The 15,440-nt window shown below is 35.6% G+C and overlaps 1 protein-coding gene across 2 annotated transcripts in view; it reads right to left on the bottom strand.

Moving 5' to 3' along the window:
- Nucleotides 1–9,153: 9,153 nt before the first annotated feature.
- Nucleotides 9,154–15,440, bottom strand: part of LOC143341094 (lachesin) — a 316,834-nt gene continuing 310,547 nt past the window's right edge. The window contains exons 9-10 of one of the 2 annotated variants that reach the window (XM_076763714.1): nt 13,225–13,465; nt 9,154–9,206 (exon numbers count right to left, since the gene is read on the bottom strand). In XM_076763714.1, the coding sequence (XP_076619829.1) occupies nt 9,200–9,206; nt 13,225–13,465 (248 nt within the window). In that variant the 3' untranslated portion in view covers nt 9,154–9,199. Of the gene's footprint in view, nt 9,207–10,253; nt 12,031–13,224; nt 13,466–15,440 lie in introns of those variants that run through there. The other variant, XM_076763713.1, reaches the window with a different exon arrangement.

Below are 15,440 nucleotides of genomic sequence, written 5' to 3'. Positions count from 1 at the left end.
CTCAAACACAGGATTCGTCTCTGTATACAATGGGAAGCAGAAAATGACATTAAAATATTTGATTGGCTACTCCAGTCATTGAACTGTAAATTCAATCGAAAAAGTTTTGGGTTACACGAATTTAAAGCGTCTAGGAAAACGTGTATGGAATACGTTGCAATTAACTCGACAGATATGACTAATATGGTGATCCGTATAGTGAAAGCATGCATTGACGTGGCCAGGAAATTTTAGACAATAATGGTAATTGGATCACTCATTACTATTGAAGCATCGTGATACTTTCTAAGTTGAATTTGTATAATTATTTTTATACCATTTCAGTGTTATTAAATTATACCAGTTACGCTTTTTTTAGACAGATTGTATATTTGTACTCGGTCTAGATGATTGTACTTATACAATGAAATAGTTAAATTTTCTTTTTTGAATGAATTTAGATTACATTTAAACTGTTGGATTTGTCGTCTTCCACCAGACCGTTCTTTGCAAAGTTCTCTTTGTTATTCTTTCTCCGATTTCACGTCCTCTTTTAGGAAGCATTAAACGTTCCAAAATATTTTCCCAAATCTATCACAATATAAGCTTACGACAATAGTACCATTATCTAGAATATATTCTATTTGAAAGGTGTTACAATTACTTTCACAATTGAATATTCTTTGTACTAATTTCTTCAAAACTTTCCATTTGAAATTTAACCTGTTTCTAGAAGTCTCATTAAATTTTGGACAGGTGGGTTGGTCCGTTTGACAGAGAATACGCTTAAAATATCCTTGTAGACGTTCACGTTTGAAAGAAGACGAAGTAGTCCAAATACAATCATTGCACCGTTAAGATTCCTCTTCGCAAAAAATTTATTCCCACTTAACGAATATATTATTTTTGCATACGTGATGTTTATCTTGAGCTTGCAAAACGAACGGGCTTTTTTATGTCAAGTATTTCTTCAGCGTCGGTGGAAAAAATTCTATGTTAATGTGAGGAAGCAGTGAAGAGGCGATGGGTGCATAAAAACGGGCCAGACGCACAAGAAAGGAAAATATGTGGTGCCGGAAAGTTGCACAGGAACGATGATGAGCGAAGTTTACAGGCACGCGCGGAAAGCTAGCATGGTTCTGGTATTTTTCTTCGGAGAAAAAGGTCCTCGTTGAAGAATATCGCGAAGTATCGTCGTAACAACGCGGAAAGAAAAAATTTTCGATTCAATGTAGCGAATTTGTCAATCTCGTTTCAATCTGTCACGGTCTTTCCTCGCATAGAAACCATAGAACCGATAATTTTTCTACTAATCTTACATAAAAATTTAGCGATTCATAGGTAGAGACATGAGTCCTGAGAATTACTATAATATTTCAGTAACGTAAAAGACAAGAAGAAAATAAAATTCTGTGTTCAGAATGTAACTTGGAATAGAATAACTATTTACGATTAGTTCAATCTCTTTGTTGTCCACGTGCTAAATCATAAAAAACTTGTATTTACCGGATTATCTCGAAATATTAGAAGCGTCTGTTGGAAGGTTAAATATTGAGAATTAATATGGCTACTAAGATTTGCACGATTTAAGACAGTATTTACAGCCCTCGAAGGTTTCCTACTATCGTGTGTTTCTCTATTTCACGCGGGCGCGGAATCATTCTTATCTAAATTAATACATCGCGTAAATTTCGCTGGAATAATTTATTTGCTAACGATCTGTCTCTAACGCGGAAGCGTTTCAGGAAGGGCGTGAACTAATTCCGATTCAAGCAGACGCGAGTAATAAGAGCCAAATTGATTCTGTCCGATTTGAACAATGAAAGCGCGAAGAGTGATTAATTAAGCGATACGTGTGATAAACGGATACGGCATAAACGTCCGGCAGCCGATACATTATCGCGTAGGATGGAAAATATGTACTCATCGAGAGCATTATGCGGAACGACAACCAGTCACGTCGGCGCATATTATTATATTTCGCATTCCTGTTGCGTCGATCGTTGTTAAATTGACACTCAACTTCCCGCGTGTTATGGACAACGTTTTTATCAGTACACTTAGCGAAATTTTTATACTTTTCCTTCAAAGCATTCAATCTACATTGCCTTAATTTTGTTCACATTTTTCCTACAAAGTTTGTTGCTATCCTCGCTAGTAATCATAAAATTCTACTTATAAAATTAACTACTGTTCAGTGCTACCAGTATCGTGTCACGCACAATAAAACGCAATTTTATAGCAACAATCAGTAACAATTTAGTCACTTCAGTTTTTAAGATAAATTGCATTTCTTTGTTACTTTGTTATAGTTTCTCAACTGACTGCCTCTATGAGAAGAGGACGCAAAAATCACCTTCGAATTTTCAGGTCGGTATGGCAGTTGGGTCAGGAAAGTCCATAAGTTGAAAGGTCTACACGTATACCTCGTCTGGGGTAGTACGATGCATCTATTCTATTTTGGTTTTAGTTATGATAGAAAACAGTAAGTCGATGATATCGTACCATCGTGGACGCAAGCTTGCTGCAAAACAATTTCGCGAAGCTCCCTTCGTTTCGAAATCAGCGATTTTCAGTAGTTTTATTTCGTCGGTGGAACCGATGGCCGGGCGTTTGGCCTCAATCATTTCACGACACGGAGGCTAAACACTATGCAACTCATTCCATTTGATCCCCGAATAACGGTACGATGAGAGCGTGTTCGTGTCTCTTTGAACGATATAAATGGAAAGCACCCTTTGCGGTCTTTGTGCGACGCAACCGAAGGGCAGGAAGTTGGATGATCCTGTTCAGGGTCAACGAATACTAATGCTCGAATATGGCGCCAGTTTTCCCAGAGATAGGCGTACCTTCGGAGAGGTGAAACATTTCATGATAGAATTAGCAGCGCGAAAATAAATCCTTTTTTCGATGAAAACTGCGGGAACACTAGTAGATTTAAAATAGGGGGTAAGATCACTGTAAAAACCTGAAGTAAAGCGTTTCTTTGCGATTTTTTTTTTGAATGGATGTCGTCATTTTGCACTATTTTTGAATAAATATTTTTTTTAAAACACTTAACGACACGGTTAATAACATTCTTGAATATTATCATCCTCTTACTTTTCCATCCATTTAAAAAAAATTGCAAGGAAACGCTTTATTTCAGGTTTTTACAGTGGTCTTACCCCTTAATCAATGTTCCAATTGCACGGAGAAATTTGGAGCGATGGAAGAATCGAGGGGGTTCGTAAAAGTACAAGAAAGTGGTTTTGAAAGAGACAGAAATATGGCACAGCAATGCTGAAAATGTATTTATATTAAAATTATGTAATCACATGAAGACGCGAATTCACTTGAAATTACGTATATTTGCTTCTGTAAACATAGTAAATTTCTTCAACGCGTTCTATCGAATAGAAATAATGACCCACCGTAAATTGTAAATGGTCAACGATGAACCGTGAATGGGCCACGATAAATTTTGGGCGATGCACGATAAGCTTCGAACGTAACGAGTGTTTCGGATGAGCCACGATAGATCTTTAGTATAGGCTACTTATTTCGCCAAAATATCTCGAGAAAAGCTATTGTCGAATATTATATTTTGCTTTGTCCCAATCAGGATAAAGTTTAGCCAGACCATTCCTGCCACGCCAGATGTATCGATTAGTTTGTAAAATTGGCTATCGGCCATCTGTTAGTTTTTCATTTAGTTATGTACGTATGGGTTAATCGAATTCGTATCAACTCTGCCTTTCGTCGAGTTATAATATAATTTCAGATTTGTTACGGTTTTCGGGTAACGAACATCGCTGGTTGCAACTTCGCTTTGTTTCGGGAAGCTCGACTCGAATTCGAGTCACGTCGCGGCATTTAATGCTCATAGTTTACATTTTCAACGATGGAAATTAAGCTTAAGTTGCATAATCCTAGAAACTCTTGTACCTAAAAATGTTAATCGACTAAATTTGTTTACAAAGTCCGCGGGTACTCGAACTTGAACTACGATCCAACGTCAAATTCGATTCTATTTAAATTAGGGTTAAAAAAAAAAATAGTAACTGTTTGCTACTCAACAACCAAAAGTTTCATTAAGTAAACATATTTTATTTTTATATACCACATGCAATACTCAATTTTAATATTGCTAGAAATAATGCAATAACACAAACTACCAATTGAGGGCAAGGGTTACGAAAGTAACAAACAATGGAGAGTTACATTAATCGTCTCTTTATTCAGTTTCATATAATTATCTCCGTTGGTACCAGCAGTGCGATAACTCATAAGTAGGCTTAGTACAAGTTCCGTTGTCGGAATCACGTTACACGGGACATTATTTAAATTACATCGACGCAGGTATGCATATCGTTACTCATATTTATATAATATGTATAATATATTTATATATACGTATGTATTTGTATATAACATGTGTATGCGCGTGATTATTGTACAGTGTGCGATGCGCCGTAACCTTTAAACACATCCGACTCGAGGGAAAGATGATCGTATTCACAATAGGAGAAACATTCCATTTCTTTCTCGTCTCTCGTTTTGTAAATAATATATGTATATATATATATATATATATGTATGTATATATATTGCAAAATATATATTAAGGCCAGATCATTCGCACAAGAGGACAATTCGATCGTCCGTCGTAAAAGGCTACCCACTTTCGTATCCTTTACCATCCCCAATTTCTCTGTTCTCGTCGTCGTCGTTTAGAAATCGGCGCATGGATACGTCGGGATCGACTAGTTTCGCATTTTAACGGATCTACGATCACTAATCTCGCGTCAAATTAAACGTTTCAAGCAGAGAAAGCCGCCTCGGAGTCAGTAGGATCCGCACAGTTGACAAACGAAATCGCTTAAAAGTTCGAAGGTAACTCGGGGAAAGTATCCTTCTGATATGTGAGGGAGGGGGGTACAACGAGGGTGAAACGTCATCGATATGTTTTCGATATGATTTACCGGATGTCTTCGATCGATGTTCTTCCTTTTCTTAATTTATTATTCTCGTCTCGCGACGGTATTCGTTCACCCACGTGTCGTTGGACTTACGCTATTAAATTCGGTACAGTTTTAGAGACACACTTGCGGACGAAAGTCTAGAAACTTTATATTTGCAGTCGTAAACGGATCAGTTTAAATGAAAATATTGAGAAATCCCACCGAATAGTCTTTGGTAGAATTTAATTGTTTCTCAAAAGTAAATACGTGAATATAAGAGTATATTTTTAAATCCACCACTTATTTCTGACAGAAATTATCCTTTTTTAGATAATACATCGCGTTTAAAATATTCGACTGTAGGGATACGTGCTTGCGTATCTTGTTTCTTAACTTTCGGCCTTCGAGTGCACGCGTTTCTTTTGCGATTTATCGAATATTCGCGTCGCGATTCAGGATTGCTCAACGAGGTTTCCATCTGATCTCTTTAATGGCCGAACTGAATGACTCGTCAACGGAAGTATTTACATCCTCGTAGAACCATCGTTTTGATAATTGAATGACGTAGAATATTTTACAATACGTTTTTTGACCCGATTATTTCGTCTAAGCACAAATATACACTCCTTCGCTCACACGTTCAACAGCAACGATAACTTTGCGAACGAAAGTATTGTTAGTGTTTCCGTGCGATGCCACAAAAAGCAAACGATTATACTTTTCGCGATAACGGTTCGGGAATTGTTAACGTAAAATTAAATCCTTTAACGATCGAATAGGAAAATATTTGCGTACATTAGGCTGACGCGTTAATTATCTTCGTTTCTTGCTTGTTTGAATTGTTCTAGAAAAGAAAGAACGAACAGGTATTCTATGAATAATTCTTGCATTCGTGTCACCGAAACGTGGAAGGCCGATTTCACTATTATTTGATTTTCTCTTTGTATTTATAACTTACACTCTATTACATATGTATATATATTATATAACCTTTGTGAACACCTACAGTCAACAATCCAATAATTTCAATAATATCATTTCATTCTATTCCGTATTTTACACAATCTACACATAAATGCATGATTTCTTTTCCTAGTCGTCATCGACACACTTATCGATCACACAAACGACACACTCGCGGCCGGGCTTAGAATATCGTTCAACTTACTCGACACGGATGACGTTCCTCCTAATTAAAGAATTTTTTAAATTATATCAAATTACCGAATCATTGAATATTTTTTCAGAAGCATCCAAGTTTTATAAGTCCCCCAGAGAGCTTCTGTTCTTAATTACTTAATTTCTTAATTTACAAAGTTTCCCAACGTTCCAGTTTCCCAATTTCACAATATTCCGTTATTCCAAGTTTTTAGTTGTCCAGTTTTACAATTTTCTATACCTCCGAAGTTGTAACGTAGGGAAGTTTTAATTCGCTAAATTCGTTCACTTTTAATTCCCAGGATTTTTTAATCTTCGAACTCTACAAATTCTGAAATTTCTAGATTTGTTCATTTTCCAATTTTCGAATTATCGATTGCTCTGTATTGTTTTGATTAAATGTTAATCGAATCGCATGTTTATGATCGAATAAAACCAAAGTGTTCTCAATTTAATAATGACATTTTATGAGATAGATGGAGAGCTATTACGTTTTGATTCAATGAACAATTCCACTCCGAGGAAGTTGAACAATTTGTTGAAGCTAGAATTTACTACGCTTCAACTTCTAATCGAACGAAACATTTCTACGAACCAGTTGCTGCAATATTCGTACAAAACGTTTTAACACGATGGTTAGATAGTAAATCATTTCCCGTAATCGAAAACAGTATCATAAAGTAACACGCATCGAATTTTGTCGTCAACAAACAATATCGTCGAACAATAAATAAATATCTAATAAGTAAAGCGCAACACGTTTTCCTCAAATCCACACATATTTGGCACGTTCTTTCAAACAGGTGAAACGAGCAACCTTTTAACTTTCTTTATCGTGTTATTTCTCGGCGTTAAATGTGAGTGTTTCGTATAAAAATTGTATAATCGTCAAATATTAAATCAGCGATCCTTAAACTGTACTCGATACGATAGATTTCGGTAAACACCTAAAACTTCTGAAATTACAGACGTACTACAAGTAAAACAGTGTTTTAGACGGAACGTAGAAGAGTCTTCAATAATGCCCCTAATGAATATCCTTATTTCACGAGGAAATCAATTCGAACGTATGGAATTAATAATATTGGAAAAATCGTTTCAGCGGGAGGACGAATAATTTATTTCTCCATCAAAATTGAACGTTCAGTTTTCGATGAAAAGAGTAGAACCGAAAATTACAGGAATAATTTATTTACACAAACACACGATTGCTCGCACCTTTTGTATATTTTGTAAGATTAAATATACACACACACACACACACACGCACATATGCACACGCGCGCGTTCGCGTTCGCAGTCATCCGTGATTCGCGATTCGCGAGATCAATACTCGACGATACCGGTGTCGTTTCTGTTTTCTTCTTCTTTTTTGTTTTGTCGTTGCAAAAAGCAAAGGAATACGTTTCTTACAATAGCTCGGGGATTTTTCATCCTTCTCGTTTTTTTTTTCTCTTTTTCTTTTTTACACTACGTAAGGTGGAAGCTCATCGTACGAACAACGTCGCGTTCTGCGTGCAACGCGTACCGATATAACAGTATCGAAAGCACGGATACAACTTTGTCTTTCGCTCGCGCGACAACTTTAATTAATGACTTTGTGCTCGCTCGCGCGACACTGTTCCGTTTACGCGGTAGGTCGGAGGTCGACGGGATTTTCGTGGAAACGGGAGCAAAACGCGTCTGCACGCTGAATGAATAATTATACATCGCCGTAGGACTGCGTTTATCGTTATCGTTACAAGCGACTCGATTGTTATTCGCATAATTCTCCGGTAGCCGTGGCGGGGTTTGAATTCCCGGGCGTAGGTCGAAACACTTTTCTTCGAATTAAAATTTTCTTTTCCCTCCTTAACGACGATTTGTTTTATTACGCGCCCCCCTCAGAAATCCTTCCCCGGACTAATTTTGTTAGCATGGAAATCCGGCGAGGAGACTAACAACTTTTTGTCCGTTGTTTGTCGAGGAATGATTAGAATTTAAATTGCGGAGCGGAATTATGAAGTAATGTAAAAGTTTTGCTGGTGCATCCTCTTAATTTTCAATTTCGAATAACGCAAAAATACGCGTTTCTCGATTAACGAAACGAAGGAGAATATTTTCGAGCAACAGTTATTAAGCAGATGTACTGTAACTTAAATTTCCACGCGATTCGTAAGAAGAAATTGGAAATAAAAATAGAATAGTAACGATGAAATTAGTTGTAGAATTTAATATTTGTGTCATTTAATGTTATAATACGTTGGAACTGTAAAAAATAGAAGTTATCGTGTTCCATTTCCTGCGAAGAGATTTTCCGTGCTATTTATATAATTTGTTGAATCTTCCTCGTTATAAGAGATTGAAGTGTACTCTAGAATCTAGCATCAAAGAACCTTTACTTGGATAAATAAAGGTGTTTGCTTCAGAATCTCCCACTTCAAACAAGAAACATTCTGCGAGTTAAATAACACATTTTTCAAGTATTTTATACGATTTTAATAAGAACTATCTTATAAATTTTATAATTTTAGTAACATTTCGAATCACTGTTTTGTCAATTTTCAGAATTTTCTTTTTGCCCTCGAAATATTTATTTTCGTCTTGTAACGATTTTCCCTAAACGCAATCTCTACAATTTTCTACGTTTATTACAAATTTATTTTCGCTTCAGACTTTGCGTTTCCTAAACGATGATTAAAAATGTGAACTTATATTACTACTTATATAATTGATCAGGGATATGTATGGGTTCGCACAAATCGTTAACAGTTGCCAATTCATTTCTTTTTCATCTTCACAACATATGGAACTAAACATAAACAGAATTTCTCCTCGATGATACTTACGTTAGAGATCATACATTTTTTAATGTGCATAAAATTCATGAATTCTCTGAAATAAAATATCAAATATCTCTTGCAATATTAGTTCTTACATAAACATGAAAATTAATTTATCTATGGAGGCGTCTGTTAAAAACAGGGGAAAAACGTAGGTGTATATAGCACATGCATATTAATTCATGATTATTTATTTTATGAGATGATCATTCAAGTTTTGGTACACAAGCATATTAAATTATTTCAAATTGGCAGTCTTAATAATGTTTATTAAATTTACCTTGCATCGAGTCCACTTCAAAATCTGCAAATGAATTGTTTAATATATAAAATTACAGAAGGAATAATGTGTTAGTTATAGTTAGTTATAGTAAAATCATTACTGTACGTTTTTTTTCAAACTTTCATCTCTTTTTCAAGTATAATATATAACTACTATAAAAAATGGGGTCAACAATCATTTTATCATAAGAATCATTATGTTTGTGGGCAACTGATGAACGCAATTAAAGATCCACGTTCGGTTTGTAATCTACAAATTCTAAATAGTCAAGTAAACTTATTTTGCTATTTTTTAAAAAAAAGGTTAATATTGTTTCGTATTTTTATATGCTTTTTAAAATCGTCAATATCTGTACTATTTGCACATTTTATTTAAAATATGTTTCGTGAAGTGGACTCGAAAATTCAGGTCAAAACGTCGACGGACGATTGAAAAAACTAAAATTAAACTGCTCAAAAAGAATCAATAAATTTATAGAAATTATCTTTTCGAAATAATAATTAACTCATATAGTAACGCGAATTTAGTTTAATTTTCAATATTAAATTCAATTACGTCTTTGTTCTCTCCTGGTTTCTATCGTAACTTTCTATTGTAATTTTTGTTTATTATCAATCGAACGTTTCAAAGATGGTTCCAAGTTTCCGAAAACGTTAAATACACTTTGTCGGCTCGACAGGACTATCATTTTCCATTTGATTTTTACGATTAAATGAATTTTGCGACTGGAACTTTTAACAAATCTCTAACGAATCAGATCCATGATTTTATCTCCAAAATTCGGGATAAATATTGTTTTTATACCCTGCATGAAACGTAGGAAATCATGAAATAACCGATAAAATTGCTTTCTACTCCGGTTCGAAATATACAAAATTCGTCGCGTTAAATTTAACACGCTGTGAGCGAAAGGGTTAGCTATTTACATGACCTCTTTTTATTCCATATTTTGGTGAAAAATTCCAACGAATTTAAAACCGTCGAGCTGAATAAAAACCTCGAGTCTCAGGCTAAAGTAATATTCGTTGGTTTTCCGAACGAGGTTCGAGTATGTTTATTTTCTTACGTAATTTTTCCGTAATATCACACGTTCAAACGAATCAACCAAAGGTTTCAATTTCTCAAAAATTCAGTTTCACAACAATTTCTGTTCATCAAGATAATTATAAAATTCTAAAGCTCGACAATTTTTCAGAACCTGCTCGGAAAACCCGACAAATATCTTTTCGTTTCAGACGAGTATTTTCGACGCGAACGAAACACAAAGGACGATCAATTTCAGTTTATATCGAGAACGAAATTCTCAGATTTTAATAGTCATCGTACAGGAAGACAGGATATCGATAATATCGTATTCATTCGTTAATTTTCATCGATCAGACCACGTTCGTGGCGGAGACGGGAAGAAAAACCGAGATTCGGATTTAATAATTCTATCATTGCAACAGATCAGACAATCGACGGACCGTGTTGAACAGAGAGAGAGCGGGAGAAAGAGAGAAGGAGAGACCGCGGACGAACATGCAGTGCTAACGAGATATCTCGTTAAGCCTAGACGGACAATCGCACGGTGGAGTTCGACATGACGAGATTCGCGACTATCTTCGTTCACGGCGTTACGTTTCTCCGATATTCGTTAGAATATTAATTTCACGTTCGCGGGGCGTTTATAATGCCCGGCACGGCGACTGCACCGCGTTATAATCGCCGAGTCGATTGCTTTAATCTGAATAAACAAGGAACCTGTTCATCGTCCTGGCCAATTTACCCCTCTCAACGGACGAAATCGAACAAATCCGATTAAAAGGGTATTCCCGCTCGAAACGCCATTTTTCGAGGGATTTCCAGAGGATCTAGACACCTCTTTTATCAAAGATCGTCGTTTAAAAACGACAACTACACGCGTAACCGAATCTTGACAATACGGTCAATCGAACGCAAAACATTTTCTTTATAGGGTTTGGAAAAATAAACAGTTTGTACATGCGTCGAGTTTCGAGTAGATTGCTTCGTTTGTTCTTGAGAATCGCTGGCAATTATTTAGAAAAAACACTGTTTCGAAAACAAACGCGTTTGAAGTTTTCCATGGAATTCTCTGTGCACGAGACTGCCTCGTTTGCTAATATAATGGATGAATGAAATTAACAGCACGCTTTTCGTTCCACTTCTCTTTTTCTCTGTTTCGTCAAGCGCGATGGTGTTTGTTATTGTCGCGAGGGTAAATATTTTGTAATATTTCTGCACGCTTCCGCGACCATTTTTCGCTTTAATCTCTATTTTTATTCCGAAGCTGTCTATTCTGCACGTGACTTACTCGTTTTCGAAAACGGTCACTTTGTATGTTGTTTCTGTAAAATAGTTTTTGCAGCTTTTGAAAACGCATTTTAATCAAATTCTTCGGATTATACGTCCGTTTTAAAGGGGATCAAATATGAGAGTAAAATAATCTTTCAAAATTACGAAAGAAATAGAATGGAAGCATAATAATAAATATCTTAATTCATTTAATACGAGTTATAAGCAGTTTGTTCAATGAATCTAAATGTACGAATATTGTTCGTTTGTCTGAAATAAAAGAAAGTTTTTTGAAATTTTTTGTTCGACGATGTCAATCTCCGAGCGATAGGTCCTTAATTTGCGACATGCGTGTGTGTACACCTTGTATATTTAAAACCACTTTAAAATATTCTCCCAGTCTCGTTCTTTCGCTGAAAGGTCGTGCAAGTGGTGCTGCATTGAAGTGTGGACTTACACATAGGTCAAGTAGATTACCGAGTAACAGGTGGAAGGTAAAATTGCTCTAACGAGACGTGTCTTCTTAATTGGGGAGATAAAAACGCTCTCTCTGGCAATGGAAAGAATTCAAATTCATTACTTGCTAAGCCGTCGTGCATACAAGAAGCCTTGCAAAAACGTGTCGTTTACAAACTTGAAAAGTTAGTATCGCGATAATGAATTATCCAAATCGAAAACAGAGTATGGGACTCCTTCAACGAATTTAATTTATTTACATCGCGAGAATTTACCGATTCATTGAAAACAATTTGAAATAATTTGGATTTCTTTTATCGAGGATTAATCGAGACTTTCGTTTGGGCAAATAAATTATTCCAGACCCGTTGCAAATATTTCTAGAAAATATGCATAGACCTATATTAGAAATATTATTTATGTCTCTGTGTAGAATTTGAAATTTTTGGATTGAATGCTTTTTCTAAGGCTATTCGAGATTGTGAGGAATTTTGCTGAAAAATGTCTCGTTTAATTTAAGCAATGGATTATTATGGATCTATTGTGATCAAAGTGAAATACTTTACTTTCATTTGTTCGAAGTATTCGTCTGAATTGGAGCTATATTGTATACTTTGGTCCAATGAGATTATTTATCAAACATGAAATTACAGAATGTGCCAATAACAATGTTTAGAATTCGTGTAGTAAACTATGAACTTCTACATAAAATGTTTGTAGTTGTATAAAATCCTTACTGCAATACACGGTAAACTTTCAAAATAGGTTCCAGTAATATGATACGAGGACTTGTAGAAAAATGTAACCGAAATATCAAAAGATTCTTGAACCATGTACACGGTAGATATTAATTATCAGAACTATTATTTGTAATATCGTACGGAAGAACTTTTGCGTCCATGGGACATTCAGTATAAAAAGAAGATATTAGAAAATTCTATGAAAATTAAAATATAACAGAAGACTATATTATTAAAAATATTATTTTCCTATGAACGCATGGACACAATTATGGAACAAATTTTTAAAATTATACCAAGAGAATAAAATTCTTTTAAATAATAGTTTTCTAGTTAGATTGGGTAAAGTATCATCGATGGAGCCTCAACAAAATGGTACTAAAATTTTCGACATATTTTCAAATGAATTGGTTCCTTTCTCTGTCGATCGGTCAACGCAGCAAAGAGTTTGACAGTTCTCGACATTATACAAACAATCATTGACTCTCGTCGTAGAAGTAGACGCGTGGTTTCGTTCGTCTGGTGCACCTTAACAATTTTTTTCTTACGTCAAAGCAAACAGATGGCAAGATGCTATCAGAAGGATACATGTGGCGGGTGGTAGAATTCTATTCGACGTCGCGGCTACGCCATTGTCGTCGAAAAATGGTTCCAAAGTGGAACCCGGCTCCCTTAAAGGACCCTGGTACATACGATTCAATCTGTGATCCCGATCACCGAACGATTCGTTGGTGTCATCGTCCCCTCGATGATCCCCCACTTTCTTTGAGTGTTCTGGCAGGTCCATGTCTAAACACACAAAACGACGAAACACTGAATTAATAACAGGAAACAATAATTAGAAACGAGATTCTATATTCGTTTCTTTGAACTTTTATAAAGTTCGGTTTTCCTTTCACTAGATATCAATTTTTAAACACTTAATTCTTATTAATAATCTAACGAGTTGAATCGTATAAATTGTCTATACTGGTACAAGAAAATTGGGATGATTTTTAACGAAAAATTGAATATCTTTTACTAGACATCAATTTTAAAAATTTTTTCATAACTCTTATTAATAATCTAACGAGTTGAATCGTGTAAACTGTTGTCTATGCTAGTACAAGAAAATTGGGATGATTTTTAACGAAAAATTGAATATCTTTTACTAGACATCAATTTTTAAAGTCTTTTCTTAATTCTTATTAATAATCTAACCAGTTGAATCGTGTAAACTGTTGTCTATGCTAGTACAAGAAAATTGGGATGATTTTTAACGAAAAATTGAGGATTTTAACTCGATGTCATTTTACTCGCAGCACCTTTCGAGTTAATTGTGTTTAATAAGTTTCACGAATAAGAAGCTGACGATAATAGCGTAGGTTGCGCAATCAAGCTCGTCGAACTTGATTAATCGGTTAACCGTTGAAATCTGAGAGCTTTCACAACCGTAGTAACTGATCAAGCAACTATTGGAAATCCGATTGCGTCGTTTGAGTGATCGATGCGTGACGACTGGCTTCTGTAAGGTAACTAAGTTCTTACCCATTAGCAAGTAATAATTTTCGATGGCGACCACTGTTCCCTGGAGAGCAGGCGCGAGCAACCGGTATCTATCCTAGACTGGGCGAAACTTTGTCGAGGATACACGGTTCCTTCCACAACACGAATCCTCTGTTTAACTCATTGGCCTCTGAGGACCGTCCAGAATTAATTTCTCTTCCCATATACGCGCTAAGTAACAATTTTACGTTTCAAAGAATCTTCGATAACTGGTATTTTCACATTATTTAAAATTTAAAATTCACATATATTTAATAGCGACGTTTCGATTTCGATTCCTTCCTTTTTTCACGTGGAATCTATACGACTGAAATTCAAGAATATCTGTGAAATATTATTTGAATAATTTCTCAAACAGATCCTTCTTGCTAATTTTCGAAAAATTTTTAATTCAATCTTGTAGTATTTGAAGTAACAGAATTAAAAGTGGTTGAAAGTAATCATAAATAACGATCGCTAATAGTATTTATTAAAATTTTACTTTTCTATAGTAGTAGATCTAAATGAAGACTATTACAATAAAATTATATAGAATGTAAAAGAAATTCCTAGAATATTTCTTTCTAAAAAATTACAAAAGAGTAATGTATAGAAATACTGTCGATATTTTGTCACGTTTGGCGCTTTCTAAACGCGTGCAAAGTGAGTGAAAAGGGTAGGAGCGTTGTATGACGCGTCCAGGTCAGAACTCTGGTCGAAATTGTGGAAACGTAACGCACGGCTGCGAGCTATTTAGTTGGTAGTTGTAGGAAAATTTAAGTGACAGCAGATAGGATTCTTTTCGGACGCATAACTCTCTGATAGGAACTGCAACAGGGCTGTGGAGTTGAGCATTTTCACGCTCGACGTCACAGTATATAGGAGGCGGTATCGCCGTGGAAAAAGAGGAAGCAAGAATTCCTCTCTTTGACGAGGAATTCCTATAGTGGATTCAATTTATACATGCACCGACGTGTACGCCACTAACACTAATCTGTGCGCGAGGCATCTCCGAGGGGGGAACTGCTTACGAGCAATATTTTTGTGCGCTGTGGTTTCATAAAAATACTTCAGTTTTTACACACGACCGAGAACTCTACAACTTGTTTTATTAAAATTTTCTAACGATTCTACCGCCTCTGTGCACGGAGAACTTTTTGCGTCCGAATCTCGTACGCGAATCGCAGAATCTTAATTTCGTTCGAAATTAAATTGCACGCGTTGACAAACGAAACACCGA

Source organism: Colletes latitarsis, chromosome 4, assembly GCF_051014445.1.
Source record: "Colletes latitarsis isolate SP2378_abdomen chromosome 4, iyColLati1, whole genome shotgun sequence".
NCBI lineage: Eukaryota > Metazoa > Arthropoda > Insecta > Hymenoptera > Colletidae > Colletes > Colletes latitarsis.
The sequence above is the reverse complement of the archived record's forward strand: the minus strand, read 5'-3'. Positions and strand labels throughout refer to the sequence as shown.